The sequence below is a fragment of the Haliotis rubra genome, unplaced genomic scaffold (assembly GCF_003918875.1).
Source record: "Haliotis rubra isolate DU_JTF1 unplaced genomic scaffold, ASM391887v1 Scf60, whole genome shotgun sequence".
Classification (NCBI taxonomy): domain Eukaryota; kingdom Metazoa; phylum Mollusca; class Gastropoda; order Lepetellida; family Haliotidae; genus Haliotis; species Haliotis rubra.
The window spans coordinates 937,303-961,432 of NW_025767302.1; the positions used below are offsets into that span (position 1 = coordinate 937,303).

At 41.9% G+C, this 24,130-nt stretch overlaps 1 protein-coding gene across 1 annotated transcript in view; it reads left to right on the forward strand.

The window, feature by feature from the left end:
- Positions 1–24,130, forward strand: part of LOC124255436 (protein mono-ADP-ribosyltransferase PARP6-like) — a 67,390-nt gene that overhangs the window by 14,461 nt on the left and 28,799 nt on the right. The window contains 5 exon segments of the mRNA XM_046689353.1: positions 16,047–16,172; positions 19,742–19,875; positions 20,365–20,413; positions 21,399–21,511; positions 23,315–23,387. Coding sequence (XP_046545309.1) covers positions 16,047–16,172; positions 19,742–19,875; positions 20,365–20,413; positions 21,399–21,511; positions 23,315–23,387 — 495 coding nt within the window.

The window sequence follows — 24,130 nt, forward strand, 5'->3', positions numbered from 1 at the left end:
CTTAGTTTGCTCAAGGCATGTCGATATCTTGAATGGTTTTGGAGTTATCGCCCTTGGAAGTCGGTGAATTTTCTAAGATTCATTTTCATAGGGTTAAAGAAAAGGTCACAACTCTGCAAAAAATCAATGGATTTCATTTTCCAAAGTACCAACCTCTAGGTAATTGAATGGGTCACATTTTTGCTTCACATCATGGTTATGTAAAAATCAATAATTACGTCACCATTACGACACAAATACAACCTTCGCGATTTTGCACATTTCTGCAACTTTTTGATGGTGCCTATGTTTAACAATCTTCTTCTCCTGAACAGCAAATAGTATAATAGTGTTCTATATATCGTTTTAAAGCCCATACTCCGGACTACTTACTTTGTTCAACGCATGTCGATATCTTGAATGGTGTCGGAGTTATTGCCCTTGGAAGTTGGTCAATTTTTGGCAAAATGCATTTTTATAGGGGTTCACGGCTCTTTTGAAGGTACCAAACTGTAGATAATGAAATGTGGAACATTTTAGCTTCACATTATTATTATGTAAAAGTCAATAGTTACGCCACATTTACGACACAAACAGGGAGGGACATTAGGATTTTCACATTTTGTCAGTTTTGAGATAACTAACTGAAGGAAGCGACAGTAAAATCTAGCAACAATCGCCGTTTTGCATTTTGTCAGTGGTGAGAGAACTAACTGAAGGAAGCTCCAGTAAAATATAGCAACATTCACCGCTTCCTGGCTTTCCAATGCCCATAGAAACAGTTCCCTTTTTAACAGGCAGTAGCTCCGTTCTTCTTAGGTCTACAGTCAAAAGAGTTAGTGTTCTGGAATTGGAAGGATCTAATCTCTCCAGCAGCCTGTCCTTTGCTGTGCTTGGCTGTGCGTTCCTGTTTGTTTTTCTGCAGTTTGTGTCAGCTGCATTGAATCAGCGCCAGTAGTATATACAATGATAGTCCGAGACCAAGTCCAACAAAAGCCTCTGTAAAGCTTTGTTTCATAAATAAAGCTTTTGTTAGGTCCTTAGATCTCGCCGCCATTGTATATACTACTTTTGAATCCCCAGTTAACTTCCTGGTCACTATGACCGCGAACCAGCACTTTCCTGATCACGTGGCACTATTGTGCCTGCCCTATGTCGTGTTGACCTCAATGAAACAGTTTAATGTGAATCGCCTATGATCTCTTTGGTGTTCGTAATGAAGGCTTGCTGGGCTTTTCGTACCCCCTGTTCTATGTACTTTTTTTTTCCGTCTTCGCTGATAGCAGACTTACGAGACTTGGACCGGATTTCTTGTTTCATCTTACGGTACTTGTCGAGTTCAGAGAGGATTGAACGAAATTCCTCCTCTGAGATCTTACTGTCAGTGAGTGCCGTGGAAATACGCTCACTTACCGTGTTCAGCTTTGCTTCGGCCAGAACCCTGATCTCGTCGTGTTTCAACGCTTTACGATGCAGTCTGCGGGATGCAAACTTAAACACCAACCCTGCCACCCCTACCACCCCAGCTGTTATTTTAATGCCTAGCACTATAGGTGCGGCCACGATGGTGGCTAACAACCCAACACCTGCCGCCCCTAGTCCCATGCTGGTTGTCGTAAGGACAGTATCAGCCCCGTCTCCAATATTGAAAGCTCTATGGTACTTCTTACATAGTGCTTTCCGCGTGTCACGGTCTTTTTACATCATATAACTGTCTCAAGCGGAATCCGTCTACGGATTCCAGTGTCTTCGCGACTTCCTCTACGACTTGGTACAGTACCATCCTGTGTATAATATCTACTGCAAGATATTTTTTAATTCGTCGATTTTAAAATGAGTATCAATGTATTTGGGGCTTATAAGGGCTAGGTTCTCATTCAGTATAAGTCGGGTAAGTTATGTTCTTTGGGAAACTCTTATATTATCAGAATTTGGTATGAAAGACGTGAGCCAGACGCCGTTGTTCCTAATTTCGGAGACAAACCCATTTTTGTTTATGGAGATGTAAGGTGCTGTGAGGGTTAAGTTGATAAACCATTCGGGTTCTTTATATAATCTTAGGTCCGCCCACCTATACACGTTGTCTTTCAAGCGCATGGCGTACAAGGAGTTGTCATCACCCAAATCGAACCCCTCCACGTTTTCTAGATCCCCGAGTGTGATGTTGGGTCGATGATCGGTTATTGCCGCCCGCCTTATACACGTTGTCTTTCAAGTGTAGGACGTACAAGGCGTCTTACTCGCCGGGCTGATCGAATCCCTCTGTGTCCCCTAGGTCGTTAAGCGTGGCGTTGGGCCGATGATGATTGGACATTGCTATAATACTATTACGAGATAGTTTCCAACTGTTTTTCTGATAATTTCTCAGGGGTACACTTCACCCCCATGAAGTGTATGTTGGCGGGTAAGGGATATCGTGTCTTCCACGGTCACGGTGACCCCCTGCAGACTGGTGTTGGAGTTGACACCCACCCGCACGTAAACAGTGCAAACGTCATACTGGTGTTGTTTCCCCCACCGGAGTTTGATCCTCTTTACGACTTCGACTTCGCTGTGGTTCACCTAGGTAGACTTGGATGACCAGCGTGGAGTTCGCCGGTAGACTCTCCAGGATGTTGACCACACCTTCGAATTCAGACACCACCTGCAATGCCACGTTTTGCATCCCGGGCTTGCTCGACAGCATGTGGGCTGCCATACTCGAGAGTGGGCTGATGATTACACTACGTCTCTGCGCCGGGATGTAAGCCACGAGCAGGGTTCAGTTGTTCGCGACTTTGTTTAGGTAGTTGTCTTTGTTCTCCGTGAACACGTAGGGGGAGCCGAGACTAATGTTGAGAAACCAATCCACTCGAGAGATCAACAACACCCACTTGTCGTCGTCGGTGAAGACGAGCGTATATGGCTTGTTTCGGGCGACGGTCGTGCTCTAAACATCTTCTAAGTCGAACAGTTTGCCTCCGAACGATTGGGATACCGCCCATCTATCATCACCGATGCGGACTAGGTCGAACCGAGTGTTGAGGGCCGCTCCTGAGGTATCTACTATGTCACCTAGTGTGGAGGGGACTTCAACTCGTTTGTAAATGTTGTTTTTCAGTTGCAAGGCGTACAATTTACCATCTACTCTGGGGTCGTCGAATCCGCGTGTCTCCCCGAGGTCGGAGATCCCCACATTGACGCATTTTTTCAACTTCATTCCAGGACTTTGTGCGCTAGTCATTTTATGTGCAGCGTTATGCTGAGATATCCTATATTCACAGGTTTATGCTTTATATCTAAACCGATATTACCAACTCAGGGATGTTGCCCCGAGTTAACCTCTTATACTGCCGCGGTGAAAACGACTCGGTTCTACCGTCGTTGTATTTCTCCGTTTTCACCGGTACGGCTCTCAATATCGTGGAAGGGTGACCACCTTGAATGTTGTCCGTTGTGCTCAACTGACTGAAATGAATGCACAGCTCTCGGTATGGTACTAGGTCGGGTAACTTCGTGCCTGTGACGGTAGTTGTGGGTTTTATCTCGTCAGCCGGCATACCGAGAGTCCTCGCCAATGGTCGGCCGAGCCTCAAGGGGTTTATTCCGTTGTTGGTTAACACCACTGTGCCGTTTGAGTCGTTCATCTTGAGTTCGGCTCCCAAGGGTTTGAAGACCTCATCACTTAGCGAGCACACGCTGTAGTAGCCGTTAGTTATCTGGTTGCGGGCGCCACTGACGAACAGCTTGTTGTTGTTGGCGTTGATGTTAGTTCATCGCGGTAGGTAGGTGATATCGCAGAGTGCGACTTCGAGTTGGCCCGACATGTTATTGATCGCGTGCATCAGCTGAACGGACTCGCCGCTCGTTATTCCTGGAAGTGTTACGTACATGTTAGAGTATATATACCCATTATATAATACTTTAAATATGTACAAACCGGGAGTGTTTTACCCTAAGATGGACATAGACTTCACGAATATGAAGATCGTGGTCGACGTGGCTGGGTTGTACTTCGGAGCCCAGTTCATTGATGTGTTCGAACGGTATAGGCTTTCGGTGACGAACGTCAAGGCAGTCCACACTTGGTTCAACAACCCGATGCAGTTCTGGCAGAATCAACTCAACTTCGCCGTGTGGTGTGGCTTGACATTGACCGACACTCGGCGTGATGTGCTGAGTAGGTCTGTGTTCATGTTTCACGTGTACTACCAGGTCAGGCGTATCCTCAAAGAGATCAGCGCCCCGCTTCCACAGGACAAGGCGTGGGATGCATCAAACAATCTGCGACGATCGGGCGCTTGCTTTAACGGATTTGTGGTGAATTCGGAATCGATCCGAAAACAGATTGGCGTATACCAGGAGGAGTGAACCACGGGTTGGGTATTCCGTACAGTGATGGACTCTCATCGTAAAAGCATTACGAAAAGATACAGTGGTAAACTTTATGAAGCACAATATGTTTAGTTCGGGTAATTTCTTCCATGCATTCTCCAACCTCGTTCCTAAACCCATACACAGTGGGCCAAACCCTGTGAAAGAAACCAGCGATGATCTACTGAAACGAGGTTTACTTCGGCCAGAATTTGCTCTGTCCAGTAACGAATGGTGAGATGATCGTATGGACTTTACAGGCGACGTTGGTTTCACCATCCAAAAGGTCGAGCAACCCCCCTACGTTGATGACAATTGGAAAGTATATATGCTGGACACGTCGAAAGGGTTTACTCATGCAGGCACCGAACGCTTGAACGACTCGATTCGAACGTACGTGTGGGCGCTGTTGGGTGGGCAGACGCAAACACGTTCCAACATCCTCGGTAAGGGGACTGCTTACGACGCTCAGAAACAGTTCGTTGCTAATGTCGAGGATGCCATAGCCTCCCCGGTCGATCTACCGGGTGCCATCCGACGATACCAAGTCGTGTTGGAATATGCCCGGTCGAAAGTCGACTACGTGTTCGATGTGGGACTGTACATGGCTCCGAGCGACATGCGACTGAGAATCAACAAAGTAGTGGGCTACAACAACAAAATAACCATAGCCACGGCCGACCAGAAGCCGGGTATCAACCCGATGTCAACGTCCCCCATGTACCACCTCCCACGACCGGTGAAACGGGTATAGTCGTATACCACCCCAGAGCCTAGGGTTCAACCCACACACCCACAACCCCAACCCCCACACGTGCAGGCCCAATCAGCAGCATATCGACCGTAAAACAGCGCAGGTGGTTGGCTGGATCGCGGTCGGCTTGGGGATCATTTGGTTAAAAATTCCTTAGCCGCTACGTACACCAGACCCGCCGCGGCGACGACGGCTGCCCATAGGTTTTGACCGAGCCACGTGACTGTTTTCGACAGCGTGCTGAGTAACCACGAGACGATGCTACCCAGGATGCCGGGCAGGGCTTCGGCCGGCCTTACAAGCGAGTTTAGCCAGGGCTTCACCGAGTGATTTCAGATGTTTTTTTACCCAGTCTCTGAGGTCACCACCACCAGTGGTTGTACCCCCACTTGGTGGGGTGGGTGTTGGTGTACCCCCACTCAGCGACACCACCAGGGTTGATATGATGAAGCCCAATGCCGTCAGAATGCTGGCGATGGTGATCCCTTGCTCTCAGAAGAGGATTCGGATCCTGTCAGCTAGCGTGGTGTCCTGGTAGAGGACTCAATCAATGGTTTTCCCGCACACGGCTGATCTGGGATCGAAGCTGTTCTCGGAAGGAGGACGCCGTTTTCCAGCCGGGTCCTCCTTTCCTCTTCCAAATTACGTATTCGTTCCTCGATGGTGGCTTTCAGAGACTCGTCCTCCGTTTCGCTGAGTTTGGCCTTTTCACGGGCGATGTGGATGTCTATCGCGTCCAGTTTGGCTGTGTTGTCCACGAGTGACCCACGAATTGTTTGCATGGCCTTGTCCAGTCCCCGCAGTTCCCGAACGGTAAATTTGAACCCGGGTAAGGGTTTGTTATGGTAGGTGGCCAACAATTCATCGATGGCACGTTGGAGCTCATCGTTGAGTTCGGCCCTGGCTGCTTGCAGATCTTGGACGGCCTTCGGGGGAAGCTTGGGTCGATAATCTATGAGGTTTAGTGCATCGCGGATCTGTTGCCCACCATGGCGATTGATGAGTGTTGATAAGGCAAGCGGTTCTCTGGTGCGTTTGTTTACCAGATTGATATCCCTGTGAGCCTTCAATTGCAGTATTCGTCGGTGGCCTGCTTCACGAGTTCGTTGACTTGCGTGAACGAGGTTTCCTCCTCCTCGAACGTCTGGGCACTATCATCCCACAAGTCATCCATCTGGATGTCATCGTAACCACCTTCAGCCATATTTAATTATGTTAAACTTATATATTTCATGTATATAACAATGTCATATGGTAGGAAACTAGATCCTTTCCGAAGATCAAGAGAGCCTCTAGGCGTCAGAGCCGTGCGCCAGTCGGTGACCATCACCAACAATCCCAGCAAGATAGACCAGAACCAAACGCTGCTGGTTAGATTTCCCAACCTGGGTGAGAATGACCTCATCGTACCAGGTACGGTTCGACTGACGTTCAACCTCACGTTGACCTCCGACAACGACAAACGCGAGCTAGTGCAGAACGTAGGTCGGGCCATCATCAAGAAAACCACCATCAAGATCAGCGGTAACGAGGTGCTGAGCATCGACGACAGCCACGTCTTTCACTGCTATGGGGACCTCTGGAAAAGCGAGGGAGAACGCGGTCAATGACGGTACCAAGGCATCAGCAAATCGACTCGGCTGCGCGTGGGGTACGGCTTCACGCGAAGACCAGCTAGACAAGATCTCAGAGGGTGAAAAGGCCATCGCCAAAGCCGCATCGAACAGGTTCTGGCGCGCCGCCGACTTCGAAGTTGCTCACGGGACACATACCGCTTTACCAGGCTGCATTGGGGATAGACTTGAATATGAGCTCACGCTTTAATCCACTACAGCAAAGTCGCATGCGATTTAAACGGTGATGAGGCCAGTTATGCCATCGACAACATCTCTCTGGAGTTCGACATGGTCACTAGCCCGGAGCTGGCAAGGCAGGTTCGAAACCAGTACTCGGGGAAGGTGGCCATCCTGTACGACCGCATAGAGCGATCATACATGATAAGAGCGACACACTGTGGAACATCAACCTAAACGTGCCGGCGCGATCGATGAAAGGTATCCTGATTGTCCCCGTGGAGGATTACGAGCCGTCCCGAAGGGACAGCGAGAAGTTTTTCAACCCCGCAATTGAAAAGGTGGAACCAGCTGTTCAGCGCCTGTATGAGGGCACACCAGCAGTGGGACGAGATAACGAAACTACCGACCCGGCACCAACACGTCATCAAGGACCTGGACCTATCCTCCGTGCAGATTGGGGAATACCTGACCACCAAGTACGCGCTATGGTTGGACATGCGATCCACGGACGATGATCAATTGCACGGCAGCGGTCGCCGCATCGACAACGGCAGCGAGGGGATAACCGTCCAGATTACCAAGAAGGCTCAAACCCTTGGGGCAAGTTGAAATTATATCTGTACGTGATTATGGACGCGCAACTTAATATAGAGAATGGGAGATTTCGCGCGAGCCATCTATTAATCTACCCTCTGCACCATAGTGTGCTGTGGGACCGCGACTGCACCATAGTGTGCTGTGGGAAGGCCGCTGGGTTGCGTGGACCGCTGGATATGCTGGAGGGGCACTACCGTGTTTGATAACATCGCTATCATGTGCCCTACTTTGCACATGAATAGAATGTACACGCCACTGTGGTCGCCAGTTTAGTCGATGACGTAGGGTCAACCCCGCCAGAAGCTGATTTGGGTAAACTTACAGTCAAATTCCTTCATTGGTTGACCAAAACGGTGGCTTAAACAACCGACTATCAAGCTAGATTTCAACCTGCAGGATATGGGCATGCTCATAATGAACCTGGGTATGGCGATGGCCACCAAGGACATTCTCGTGAAAACAAGGGATCATACCGGAAAATATTTTGAAGTAAATGTAACTATATATAGGATGGCTAACGATCGCCATGATGATCGGCGGGGTGCTAGTAAGCGCGCCCTGGATGGAGGGTAGGATGGAGGGGTACTGCTGTTTTTTCATAGGAGGTGTTTCATAAACTACATGTGTTCCAAGCGTGCGGTATTGGAGTGAAATGTCACTACTGTTTATGTAAAGCCCACGGGGCAAACGTAGTCAGGCACCAGCTTATCTACGAGAAGAAAAAGGACTACATAAACGAATGTAGGCGCCTCCTTAGTATGGAGGTGCAATTTTTTTAATGGTTGGAGGACCCTTACCCAATTAGAAACTGTGTACACCTAGGTATAATAATGCCTGCGTTCATACGAATTCCACCCCCGGCTTTTGGCCTGAGAAGCTGGTTGATGTTTCCGGGTAAATGTAGTATTGATAACATCAGACCTGTGGTCGTTAGCAAACTTGAAGAGGAAATAAACGAATTGGGACACATCAACTTTCAAATGATTGTTACTACAAAGCTGGATGTCTTCAGAGAACAAGTATTGACTGAATCAGCTAATATATATAATGTATCCCCTAACGCTCTGGAAATAATAAAGCGGAAAGCTATCCTGAACCCAGAATCGATACGGTCATTCTAAATATAGCGCTGGTTGATTAAGGTTGGAGGAGTTACCTCCCTTGTTGACAGCCAATTAGAGATTGTAACACATGGGTATAACAATGCCTACTGTCCGAGAGCTCAAGCAGATTGAGAGAGAAGCGAGGTGTGTAGTTACTCCTGAATGAGTGGGAAACCAGAGTCGTCGAGATTACTCGATATACAACCCCCTCCCACGGTAAAACAACTAAAACTCTGAGCGAAAGAGCTGGGGCTGACGGGTTATTCCCGCCTGGGGAAAGCCGGGCTAGTCGCACTATTGCACGACCCCGTAGTAAAGACCCACACTGTGAAACAACTCAAACAGAGAGCTGGGGTTAGTACCGTATATGACCGCCTATAAGACGACCCCATGGATAAGACGACCCCCAAACTTGACCCTTAAAATCAGTGTCAAAATGGTATGTTTCGTGCATAAGTCGATCCCCCGCGATGGGGTCCTGATGGGGTCCTAATCGCGGCAAACACAGACCACAGACAACTGGCAGTTACCAATAATTATAACTTTGGTCCACATTATTCAAAGAATTCACTGTCATATATATTGTGTCTACTCACGGATCGAAACGAAGTGTAGTTGACAGAAAATGCATAATATATTTTGCTTCTCTAAATATCATATTTATTGTAGCAACAAACTGGCTTTGCCTATTTTACCCCATTCAACAATCATGAACTGATTTACGCCTCGCTTTCCATTGACTGCTAGTTTACAGTAACATCGGTAAAAATGTGTGAATTTAAATGGCGCCCGTGATTTTACCCCATTCCATGTGCTTACCACGCTCATGAGGGTCCGTATAACCTTAGTGTTGATTATATATATTTTACATAAAAACTGTAAATAAAATTACACAATGCTAGGATATATTTCTTTGGGTTAAATACTGGTATTCTGTATTATATTTTACTGATGACTGCGTCAGAATTCGTCCCGTTATATTATTGTGCATGTTTGAACTTGTTCGCCGGGAAACGTGTGCACAGCTGATTGCTATTTCCGGCTTTGTGTACGAGACAAATACGCACGGTAATCTTAATCCCTGCAAATAATACAATGCCCAGCAAAAACAACTTATACTAGTAACTTAAAAGGTAAATAATCTTGTCTAGTGATGTTTAATTGCAAATTTGACGTCTCTACTGACAAAGTCGTCTTCTGTTGTTTGTTCACATGAAGTGATACGATGTTGTTTTCTTACCCCTGGAAAAAAGTTTGACGAAAAGCGTAACCCATGGATAAGACGACCCCCTTCTACAGACTGCTTTTTTTGGTCCTCAAAATTCGGCTTATAGACGGTCATATATGGTAGGTTATTCCCGTATGAGGAAGCCTGAACTAGTCGAACTATTGCATCATCATAGAGCTGTTGATCTACAGTTCGTGCGCACTGAGCCCGCTGTAGGTAACTATCTGAGAGGCTGGCGCATGCTTGTTGATAAGAACATAGAGATCGCCGACATCAAGCCTCTAATCGCTGATAAAGTTAATGAGGAACTAAACGATTTGGGAAGTATAAAGTTTCAAATCACAGTCAAAATGTCACTCGATAAACAGCAGAATGGGGCCATTGAGTACGTTCAGCCTTACTTCCCGGGTAAACAAGAAGTCGTGACTCATACCGAGACTATAGACGAGTCAATCGATATCAGTTTTCAGCAGATACGAGAATACCTGGAACGCTACAGGCACATGGGTTCCGGGTGGGTCGTGGATAAAATCGATAAGGTCTATCTAAACACAGCTAACTACATACCGTTCAGAGGCTGGTCGTACCTAGACTTACCCCCCTACTAACAGGCCATAGTCAACATCAAGAATAGAGGAGACGATTGCATGAGGTTAGCGATCAGGTCAGCCTTGTTTCCGGCCGACGTACATTCTGACAGACCTTCTAGCTATCCCCAAAATGATTGGCTCAACTGGGATGGTATAGATGAACCCACCCCCATCCCCAAAACTTACAACATAGATAAAGTGGACATCAAAGCTGACGAGTCGAACTTGTACTACTTGAGAGATGGGCCAGGGAGAGGTTTCGTTAGAGAGAAATTATTAGTCATACCGTACGGCACAATGTTACCCCCCAAGCAAAATATTTAACACTTACCTTGTCGGGTAATCTTAATGGTATCCTGTCAACACGACATAGAGCCATCACATGATCAGGAAAGTGCTGGTTCGCGGTCATAGTGACCAGGAAGTTAACTGGGGATTTAAAAGTAGTATATACAATGGCGGCGGAGATCTAAGGACCTAACAAAAGCTTTATTTATGAAATAAAGCTTTACAGAGGCTTTTGTTGGACTTGGTCTCGGACTATCATTGTATATACTACTGCGCCAAATTAGGGCGTCAACATTTCACATTAACTAACATTTACTGGCTTGGTAATTCTATCTCCGAAACACTGTAATGGGTGATCCAACTGGCGTCCAAAGAAACAGGATAAGTAAAGGTAGCCACGGGGTGTATATGGGGAAGTCTGAAGACCGCCAGTATTACCCAGGAGGCAATCCTAGTTATTAGGTCTTCAGACGAAAGTCTTGAAGACCTACTGTTTTTATCAGAATATTCTTCTTCTTATTATTATTATTTGTACAATTTTTGTGACAGCTCTCCTGAACTAACTACTGACTCGATTTGCATGAAACTTTCAGGGGTGATAGCCTGTGTGCTGAAATTGATACATAGTCGAAAAAATCCCGACTTCCGGCTTCCGGTAAGGGCAGAGAACCCAAAATGTCGAAATCTTTGCACCTGAATAACTCAAAAACTATAAGAGATAAATGTACCAAATTTTCACTCAATGTAGACAACATCATTCCCCATCGATTCATCGATTCGATTCAACGAAGTTGGCTGTCATAATAGATTTTCCGCCATTTTGAAAAAAATGAAATTTTTGCCAATTTCCACGTTTTGCCGGTGCCTGTGTTTGAAAATCTTCTTCTCCAGAACGGCATATAGTACAATCATGTTCGATAGGCCGTTGGAAAGCCGATACTCTGGACTACGTAGTTTGCTCAAGGCATGTCGATATCTTGAATGGTTTTGGAATTATCGCCCTTGAAAGTCTGCGAAAACACAATGGATTCCATTTCCCAAAGTACCAAACTGTAGATAATTGAATGGGAAACATTTTTGCTTCACATTATGGTTATGTAAAAATCAATACTTACGTCACCATTACGACACAAGCACAAACTGGGCGAGTTTGCACATTTCCGCACCTTTTGACGGTGCCTGTGTTTAACAATCTTCTTCTCCTGAACGGCAAATAGTATAATAGTGTTTTATATATCATTTTAAAGCCCACCCTCCGGACTACTTAGTTTGCTCAACCCATGTCGATATCTTGAATAGTGTCGGAGTTATTACCCTTGGAAGTTGGTCAATTTTGTCAAACACATTTTTATAGTGTTCATAAAAATGTCACAGCTCTGACCTAACCTCTTGGACGATTTTCATGAAACTTTCAGGGATGATAGCCTGTATGCTGAAATTGACACAATGTTGAAAACAATCCCGACTTCCAGCTTCGGTAAGGGCAGATAACCAAAAATGTCAAAATATTTCAAAATCTTTCAACCTCAATATCTCCAAAACTATCAGAGATAAATTGACCAAGTTTTCACTCAATGTAGACAACGTCATTCTCCATCGTTCAACGCATAAAATAAGTTTAGCAGCAGAAGAATTTTTCCGCAATTTTGGAAAAACTGATTTTTTTCGATTTTTCCGTTTGAACGATGCCTGTGTTTAAAATTCTCCTCCTGCTATACGGCATATAGTACAATCGCGTTTGATATATCGTTGTAAAGCCCACACTCCGGACTACTTAGGTTGCTCAAGGCATGTCGATATCTTGAATAGTTGTGGAGTTATCACCCTTGGAAGTTGGTCAATTTCTCCAAGACACATTTTCATAGGGTTCATAAAAATGTCACAGCCCTGCGAAAACACAATGAATTTCGTTTTCCAAGTTACCAAACTGTAGATAATTGAATGGGGAACATTTTTGCTTCACATTATTGTCATGTAAAAGTTAATAATTACGTCACAATTACGACACAAAGACGAGCATTTGGATTGTTCGCATTTGGTTAGTGGTGAGATTGCTGGTGAGATAGGTGAAGGAAGTGCCAGTAAAATATAGCAACATTCACCGCTTCCTGGCTTTCCAATGCCCATAGAAACAGTTCCCTCTTTAACAGGCCGTAGCTCCGTTCTTCTTAGGTCTACAGTCAAAAGAGTTAGTGTTCTGGAATTGGAAGGATCTAATCTCTCCAGCAGTTTGTTTGCAAGCCTGATTTGAGTTGAGTTACTATGACAGGATCATACTTGATATTTTCATAACAACAAAATCGGCAACATTTACCAGTTATTTCTCTTTTAGTATATGTCTGTATTTATTGCTCATTTCATTGCTGTGCTTGGCTGTGCGTTCCTGTTTGTTGTTCTGCAGTTTGTGTCAGCTGCATTGAATCAGCGTTAGAATGAAATTAGTGGTAGTGCTCTTTTCCGGAGCAGAACTCTAAAACCGTTCACTATTTCTTCACCAAACTTGGCACATAGATAGATCTGGTGGTGTACTGGTGCCTTTTGGTAGTTTTGGAATTCTGAATAAAATATATTTGGCATTTCCGTGACACCAAGTTTTGACTTAGCCTGAAATTAGTGGTAGTACTCTTTTCTGGAGCTGAACTCTAAAACCATTCACTATTCCTTTACCAAACTTGGCACATAGATCTGGTGGTGTACTGGTTCCTTTTTGGTAGTTTTGGATTTCTGAATAAAATATTTTTGGCATTTCCATGGCAACAAGCTTGACATAGACTGAAATTAATGATAGTGCTCCTTTCTGGAGCAGAACTTTAAAAACCTTTCAATACTCTCCTTCTACTTTTCTATATACACACCTAAATATTTGACATAATCATAACTCGGAGACATAATACTGAAGAGTATTTTGCCATTGCGTGGGGATATTGATGACTTTGTCTTCTTGTTATTATTATTTGTACCGATTTTGTACCCGCTCCCCTGACCTAACCGCTGGGTCGATTTTCATGAAACTTTCAGGGATGATAGCCTGTATGCTGAAATTGATACAATGTTGAAAAAATCCCGACTTCCGGCTTCCTGTAAGAGAACCCAAAATGTCGAAATCTTTACACCTGAATAACTCAAAAACTATAAGAGATAAATTGACCAAATTTTCACTCAATGTAGACAACATCATTCTCCATCGATTTAACGCATAGCAGAAAGTGGGGGCCATGATAGATTTTCCGCAATTTTGGAAAAACTGAAGTTTTTGTCAATTCTGCATTTTTACGGTGCCTGTCTTTCAAAATCTTCTTCTCCAGAACGGCATATAGCACAATCGCGTTCGATACACCGTTGGAAAGCCTATACTCAGGATACCTTAATTTGTTCAAGGCATGTCGATATCTTAAACTGTTTTGGAGTTATAGCCCTTTGAAGTCGGTGAATTTTTCTAAGACGATTTTCATAGGGTTGAAAAAAAAGGTCACAACTCAGCGAAAAATCAATGGATTCCATTTTCCAAAGTACCAACCTCTAGGTAATTGAATGGGTCACATGTTTGCTTCACATTATGGTTATGTTAAAATCAATAATTACATCACCATTACGACACAAAGACAACCTTCGCGATTTGTCACATTTCCGCACCTTTTCGACGGTGCCTGTGTTTAACAATCTTTTTCTCCTGAACGGCAAATAGCACAATAGTGTTCTATATACGTTTTAAAGCCCACACTCCGGACTACTTAGTTTGGTCAAGGCATGTCGATATCTTGAATAATGTTGGAGTAATTGCCCTTGGAACATTTTTATAGGGTTCACGGCTCTGCGAAAACACAATGGATTTCCTTTTTGAAGGTACCAAACTGTAGATAATAAAATATGGAACATTTTTGCTTCACATTATTATCATGTAAAAGTCAATAGTTACGCCACAATTACGCCACAAACAGAACGGAGCTACCACCTGGTAAAGAGGGAACTATTTCCTCGGGCATTGGAAAACCAGGAAATGGTGATTGTTGCACGATTTTACAGACGCTTCGAAAATGTTTTCGCATTTTGTCAGTGGTGAGATAGCAGAAGGAAGCGCCTGTAAAATCTAGCAGCATTCACCATTTCCTGGTTTTCCAATCCCCAAGGAAATACATGTAGTTCCCTCTTTAACAGGCCGTAGCTCCGTTGTTCTGAGGTCTACAGTCAAAACAATTAGTGTTCTGGAATTGCCAGGATATAATCCCTCCAGCAGTTTGTTTACCAGCCTGACTGTGACAGGATCATGCTTGACGTTTTGACCACAGCAAAATCTACAACATTTACCAATAATCTGTTTGAGTACATGTCTGTATATATTGCTCAATTCCTTTGCTTTGCTTGACTGTGCGTTCCTGTTTGTTTTTCTGCAGTTTGTGAATTTTCCGTTTGTGTCAGCAGCATTGAATCAATGCCAAATTGATCTAAAAAACACTGTAATGGACGCTACAGCTGACGTCCAAAGAAACAGTACAAGTAAAGATAGCCACGGGGAGTGTATGGGGAAGTCTGAAGACCGTCAGTATTGCCCAAGAGGCAATCCTAGTTATTATTATTATTATACCGCCATGAGCAGTGATCATTGGTTCATGATGGCACATGGTCATGTCACACATTGTAACTTGCTTCCTTCAAAGTCATATAAAATATAAAGTAACTGCCTACCTGATGTCTTTGGGCTGACATGTTGATGTGAATTGTGCGATACAATATTGTCCAACTTATGTGAAGATGTTTCTACAGTATGCTTAGTTGATTTATAGTTAACACATGTCAGTGTACTTTGATTAAATATTACTGTATGATTGATGTTCCCCCCTGCTTAGGTCTCCAGCTGCTAGATCACTGGGGGCAGTGGTTAGGGTGATATTATCTCTATTTCCACTCAGTGAGTTAGCTGTTAGGCGAACTGTATCTCTGTTACTTCCTCCCATACATGCTGGGAAATGTCCAGGGATGATAGCTTGATTGTGCTTAATCTCTGCCATATATGATTCTTTGTGTATGAAAAAAACACATCAGCTGGTTAACTCCCACTGAGTGTGCAATGTGTGTGCTTGTTTTAAAGGAATTGGTATGGATGCACTTTATAATGTGAAATATTAATATCATAGCATCAAGTTACTGTCATGAATGTGGTCACTTCTCACAATGCACAGTTCCTGATTCTGTTACTATGGCAACTAATTGATGTTGAAATGACAATGGACGAGAAGATCTGTCTGACCTGTTATGTTCAATGTTGTTTTTCCAGGAATGCATGTTTAAACATTTCGAGTTTTCTTTTTGTGATTGTAATTGTTTTGGCATAGTTTTGACAAGATTTTCCTTTCGCCCCAGGTGGTTGTATTGCTGATAGCTATGACGAGAGCAGCCTGTAATTCTGCCAGAAAAGCTACAATCTTTGAACCGTTCCCCACAGTAGTAGACCCAGCCAACCCCCAAGAACTTGTGCTGTCACCAAAGGTAACCATAAACATCAAGTGTTTCTCTTGTCTGCATCACCTATTACTTCATAACCTATTGTTACACTACCTTTTGTTGCATTACGTATTGTTACATTACCTATTGCTACATCACCTATTGCTGCATCACCTATTGTTACACTACCTTTCGTTGCATTACGTATTGTTACATTACCTATTGCTACATCACCTATTGCTACATCACCTATTTCTACATCACCTATTGTTACATCACCTATTGCTGCATCACCTATTGTTACATTACCTATTGTTACATCTCTTATTGCTACATCACCTATTGCTACATCACCTATTGTTACATCACCTATTGCTTCATCACCTATTGCTACATCACCTATTGCTACATCACCTATTGTTACATTACCTATTGCTACATCACCTATTGCTACATCACCTATTGTTACACTACCTTTCTTTGCATTACGTATTGTTACATTACCTATTGTTACATCACTGTTTCGAACATTACCTATTGCTACATCTCCTATTGTTACATTATCTATTGCTACATCACCTATTGCTGCATCACCCTAACATTTGTTACCTATTTACACCTATTGTTACATACCATTGCTACATCACCTATTGTTACAACCATTGCTACATCACCTATTGCTACATCACCTATTGTTACATTACCTATTGCTACATCACCATACATCACCTATTGTTACATACCATACATCTTTATTGCTACATTACCTATTGGTACATCACCTATTGTGCTACATCACCTATTGTTACATTACCTATTACTACATCACCTATTGCTACATCACCTATTGTTACATTACCTATTGCTACATCACCTATGGTTACATTACCTATTGCTACATCACCTATTGTTACATTACCTATTGCTACATCACCTATTGCTACATTACCTATTGCTACATCACCTTTTGTTACATCTCCTATTTCTACATTATCTATTGCTACATCACCTTTTGTTACATCTCCTATTTCTACATCACCTCTTGCTACATCACCTATTAATACATCACTTATTGCTACATCACCTTTTCGAACATTACCTATTCTTACATCACCTATTTCCATACCATATACTACTAAATCACTGGTTGCTACATCTCCTATTTCTACATCACATTTCTACGCCATATATTACTAGGTCACCTTTTCCAGCATAACCTATTGCTACATCACATATTGTGACATTATGTATTGTGACATTATATATTATTACATCAATTATTGTGACATTACATATTGTTACATCACCTATTGTGACATTACATATTGTAACATCACCTATTGTGACATTACATATTGAAACATCTCCTATTGTGACATTACATATTGTTACATCACCTATTGTGACATTACATAATGTTACATCTCTTATTGTGACATTACATATTGTAACATCACCTATGGTGACATTACATTTTGTAACATCACCTATGGTGACATCACATATTGTAACATCACCTATTGTGACATCACATATTGTTACATATTGAGACATTACATATTGTTACATCACCTATTGTGACATTACATATTGTAACATCACCTATTGTGACATCACAGATTGTAACATCACCTGTGGTGACATTACATATTGTAACATCACCTATTGTGACATCACATCTTGTTACATGTATTGAGACATTACATATTGTTACATCACCTATTGTGACATTACGTATTGTAACATCACCAATTGTGACATCACATATTGTAACATCTCCTATTTTGACATTACATATTGTTACATCACATATTGTGACATTACATATTGTAACATCATCTATTGTGGCATCACATATTGTTACATCACATATTGTGACATTACATATTGTTACATCACCTATTGTGACATTACAGATTGTAACATCCCCAGTTGTGACATCATCTATTGTGTCATCACATATTGTTACATCACCTATTGTGACATTACATATTGTAACATCATCTATTGTGGCATCACATATTGTTACATCACCTATTGTGACATTACATATTGTTACATCACCTATTGTGACATTAGATACTGTAACATCATCTATTGTGGCATCACGTATTGTTACATCTCCTATTGTGACATTACATATTGTAACATCACCAGTTGTGACATCATCTATTGTGACATCACATATTGTTACATCAGCTATTGTGACATTACATATTGTAACATCATCTATTGTGACATCACCTATTGTGACATTACATATTGTAACATCATCTATTGTGGAATCACCTATTGTGACATCACATATTGTTACATCACCTATTGTGACATTACATATTGTAACATCATCTATTGTGGAATCACCTATTGTGACATCACATATTGTTACATCACCTATTGTGACATCACATATTGTTACATCACCTATTGTAACATTACATATTGTAACATCACCTACTATGACACTACATATTGTAACATCACCTATTGCGAGATCACATATTGTTACCTCACCTATTGTGACATTACATATTGTAACATCACCTATTGTGACATCACAGATTGTAACATCACCTGTGGTGACATTACATATTGTAACATCACCTATTGTGACATCACATCTTGTTACATGTATTGAGACATTACATATTGTTACATCACCTATTGTGACATTACGTATTGTAACATCACCAATTGTGACATCACATATTGTAACATCTCCTATTTTGACATTACATATTGTTACATCACATATTGTGACATTACATATTGTAACATCATCTATTGTGGCATCACATATTGTTACATCACATATTGTGACATTACATATTGTTACATCACCTATTGTGACATTACAGATTGTAACATCACCAGTTGTGACATCATCTATTGTGTCATCACATATTGTTACATCACCTATTGTGACATTACATATTGTAACATCATCTATTGTGGCATCACATATTGTTACATCACCTATTGTGACATTACATATTGTTACATCACCTATTGTGACATTAGATACTGTAACATCATCTATTGTGGCATCACGTATTGTTACATCTCCTATTGTGACATTACATATTGTAACATCACCAGTTGTGACATCATCTATTGTGACATCACATATTGTTACATCAGCTATTGTGACATTACATATTGTAACATCATCTATTGTGACATCACCTATTGTGACATTACATATTGTAACATCATCTATTGTGGCATCACATATTGTTACATCACCTATTGTGACATCACATATTGTTACATCACCTATTGTGACATCTATTGTGACATCACATATTGTTACATCACCTATTGTAACATTACATATTGTAACATCACCTACTATGACACTACATATTGTAACATCACCTATTGTGAGATCACATATTGTAACATCACCTACTGTGACATCACATATTGTTACATCAGCTATTGTGACATTACATATTGTAACATCACCTATTGCGAGATCACCTAGTGTTACACAATCTGTTTGTATGTTATCCGTCACCACATCACCCTTTCTTTAATACCTATTTACCATGAACTTCGATCACTTGCCCAGACTGACCGATATTGATGACTTATTGATCTTGTGCTTCCAGAACAAGGATTATGCAAAGGTGATAAACATCATCAAGTCTTTCCTCACTATCCAGGAGATGATGAGGCTTGGCAGCTCGACTCTCAAGAAGGAAATGGATGTCCGGAATGCTAATGCATATCCGCTGCTTCAGTGGTAGGTAGTGTTGTCTTCATTTCCAGGTGTATCAGTGTATCTCCTGTTTGTGACTGGGTAATTGAGGCTCTGATTGTATGTAATCATGGGATAGATTTGTACTGCTGCAATATGTCATATATTGTATGAAGTCTGAGCCTGTATGTTTAACTTGTAGACAATGACGGATGCTAGCCACCCAACTTTTCACCTCTTTGACCTCCATGATGTTGCCCTGTTTCAGCATGAACTCTGTCACTTTCACAGAGTTAGGGGTGGTTGGGGGAACTAAGTGTTTTTTGTGCCAAAGGCCTAGGTTTAGTTCACTACATGGGTACAATATGTGAAACCGATTATGTTATTTCATTTATTACACCATGTAGGTCACTCACTCACCCACTCTAAAAAAACATCACCCATAACTGTCTCTCTCATATTGATTCTCATTTGAAGAAAATGTTTGGCATTGTGTCCTGCAAACAATATGTTTAATGTTGGTATTTGTTGCAGGATTATTGCAAGCAACCGTTCCCACATAGTGAAGCTCCCACCAGACAGAGTAAGTAGATGCTCTTAACAAGAGTGACCTCCCTTCAATTGTGTCTGTCTGTTTTTGTCATTGGTGAAAATTGGTTGAGACAGTCATAAATTTTCTTCCAGTATCTACTAAAGTATTTCAAAGGTTTATTGAATTTATACTACTACTCGGTGGAAGTGAAAGTCACAATTATGATAAACCAATTCAATTTACTCAAAGCAATATTTATAGATCATTTAGGTTAGTTCTTTGTTTTAAAAATTTGACTTAAATTATTTTTACATTGGTGTGTTTTGCAATTTGAAAGCATTGAAGGTGTTTTTCTTATGTTATGGGACTTTTCACATCACTTCTCTAATAAACAGGCCTATGGTGTGATTGATGCCTGCTATTGTGTCAGACTTCCAATCATATTTTTAACATTTGGAACATATCTTTTCTTTACAATGCCCCAGTGAAGACCTTTGTTATAACTGGTCTTCTGCAACCCATGCTTGTGGTCAAAAGTGATGAATGGGATCGAGTGTTGAGGCTTGCTGACATACAGATTCCTGTAATACAGCAAGAATATTGCTGATTGGTTGTGTTAAAACGATACGTATTGCGATACGCTGATCGAAAACCGGTATTTTGACTTGCATTCAGAAAACTTTGTAACATTCTGAAGTGTTCGGATATTTCCTTGTTTCATTTGTGCCAAATATTATTTACATTTTTATTTTGTCATGATTAAAAGTTTTTATTAAAGCTTAATCAAGCATAGTGATTTTGTTGTGTTAATGCTTTATAAAGCAAGCATTAACTCGATTATAAGTAGTTTTTGTTTAAAAATACTTTTTGCAATATATTGCAATACATATCGCAATACATGCTTTCGCCTCGCAATATATCGCAATATAAAAATACTCTGCAATACCCACCCCTAGTGTTTATGTGTATCCTTGTTGTGTAGCCTCTGTATCCTTGTATCTACTCTGACTGTAACCTTGTAACCTTCCTGTTGCAGCAACTGAGCTTCATGCACACACCTCATCAGTTCCTGTTGATGAGCAGTCCTCCAGCCAAGGAAGCCAAGTTCAGAGAGGAGAAAGTCAAATATGGCAGCACTTTTGCATTCCAGTGAGTTTGTCGTTCCTACTTTGAAGAGTTAGAACTGCTGATATAGGTCCTACTCCATAGAAAGGAGCATGTTTCGTGCCATATATAGTATCCTTCCATTAATGTTCCATTTGTCTGTGCCTTTTGTAGTATTATCCATCTTGTTTTATAGGGCTGCAACGATTCGGTTCGAGGGGGCGGTGGGGTAGCCAAGTGGGTAAAGCTTGGCTCGTCACGCTGAAGACCCGGGTTCGATTTCCCACATGGGTACAATGTGTGAAGCCCATTTCTGGTGTCCCCCACCGTGATGTTGCTGGAATATTGCTAGAAGCGGCGTAAAACCAAACTCGCTCAAAAATCGAATCTGACACCTTAGTTTTGATTTTCGATAACCATTATCACTATTTCGATTCAATATTTGAATACCTATTTAAATTATTTCCACACAGCCAGAATTAAATTTTGACTCCCAACTCGAGCTGTTTCAAGCGCTGAAATTATGCAAAACGTGACTCGACTCCGGGCTAATTATCCAATGAGAATTGTTGTTAGTAGACATCGCCAAATTGACAGTGGATTTCAAGCTAAAAAAGCCGACTCTGGGAGTTGAATGAAATCTGATGTTTTTACTTGTATGAAGAGTCAAATTGAAAATGATTGAATCGAAGGTCCAATATCGAAAATCGAATCGAATTCAGGCCTGGGTGAATCGTTGCAGCCCTGTGACAGTGCGTCACTGGTTCAAGGGTGGGAGTGGATTCTGAGTTTGGAGGAGAACTGCTGAAGTCGTACTCGATATCAAGGAACATGTTTCATGTCATACATAGTTTCCTGTTGGTAATTGATAACAGCTGTTTTCTCCAAATGTACCCTTTGTATGAGTGAAGAAATGGAGACAGTTCAGTATTGAGTCGCCACAGAATAGATACCACTTCTCCAATAGATACCATGCCAACTGCTAGTGCGTTGATAGATGCATGGGTATCTAACAGAGAAATTATGTTATAAACTGTATTATTACCTTCGAGGTGAAATTTTATGGGTTCATACTTTTCATACGATGCCCTAGGGCAAAATATACTTTGTCATGGTGACGTGACGTCATGAACAATGCTATGATGTCACATTTCTTCTGTGATGTTGCGTTCTACATGTGACATGTAGCCAGCCTATGTTTGAAAGTAGATTTGGGTTTATTTTCCTCAATTTGACGACCTCGGTAATAAATACGATATTATATGGGTGCCGATATCATACTATGTTTATGACACTCATGCCTATATTTCGGTATATCCCTCACTCTCGCTCGGGAAATACCAACAATTTGGCACTTGTGTTGTAAACATAGTATGACATAGGCACTCATATAATATCCTCTATATATTTACCAAAGTCATCCGTATGAAATTGTAGTGCTGTGTTATCTGACTTTTAGATGTAACAACCCTTCACAGCATTTGTAGCCCTAAACATTACATTACCTTAATGTTGTTAGAATTTCTCCAGAAAGCATGTTTATACTGGAGAGCTCATCTTGCCCATGTCATAAATAGACATTTTCAATAATGTAGCTGCCAATGAATCCATAACTGTAGGAAAGATTCTTCTGAGCCACAGCAAATGGGTTTCTTGTTAATGCATCGTTACGGGGAGGTGTTCTTGAATTTCCTATCTTGCAGAATTATTGCTGTAGATAGTTATTTCAATCGAATGGGAATTGTCGGCCTACATGTGTGTGGTTTCTATGGATGAATGAAGAAGTTACTATGGAGATATGTAGCTGGAATGGCGGCACATCAACCTGTTGACCTTGTTGTATTTCAGTGGGTCGAGTATAGAGAACTGGCACTCCATCATCAGGGAAGGACTAATTGTAGCATCGGGGACTACCAAGCAGGTAAAATGTCAACCATTGTGACTCTTGTACATCGGAATAACAACCTTTAGAAATAATTCATAGTTTGCGATACACCATTATCAGTCTTAGCACTACCACTGCCTACCTTCACTGCCTACTTCTATCACATAGAGGGGTGGTGGGTGGGGTAGCCTAATGGTTAAAGCGTTCGCTCGTCACGCTGAAGACCCCGGGCTTGATTACCCACATGGGTACAATGTGTGAAACCATTTCTGGTGTCCCTCACCGTGATATTGCTAGAATATTGCTAAAACCAAACTCACTCACTCTAGTGGTCCGATTAATTGAAATAATCGAAGATTGGCCGCAGTGACTAAACGACCAAGCAATCGATCATGTTTTCTCATAACCGAACACAAACAATTCTGGAACACTTGTTTTCATTAACAGTATTTTTCACAAGGTTTGTTTTGTCTGTTACATTTCATAAGCACAGCAAGCTCATTCAAAGTCATGATTGAATTTATCTTAAAGACTCCAAGCAATTTATACTAGTCATCCTTTTAAGATGTGAAATTTTGAATTCGTGTTGCTTTGACTTGTTTGACCCAGAATATCTGCCCGTCCAAAGCCAATGTCGAATGAACCGTAAGCCCACGCACCCACTATGACGTCACTTGACAACAGAACTGATAGTGGCCCGTCGTTAAGGTTGAGCGGTCCAATATCATTTGCAGTGGCCAACAAATTTCTGATAATGGGAGGTCCGTTTCATGATAATT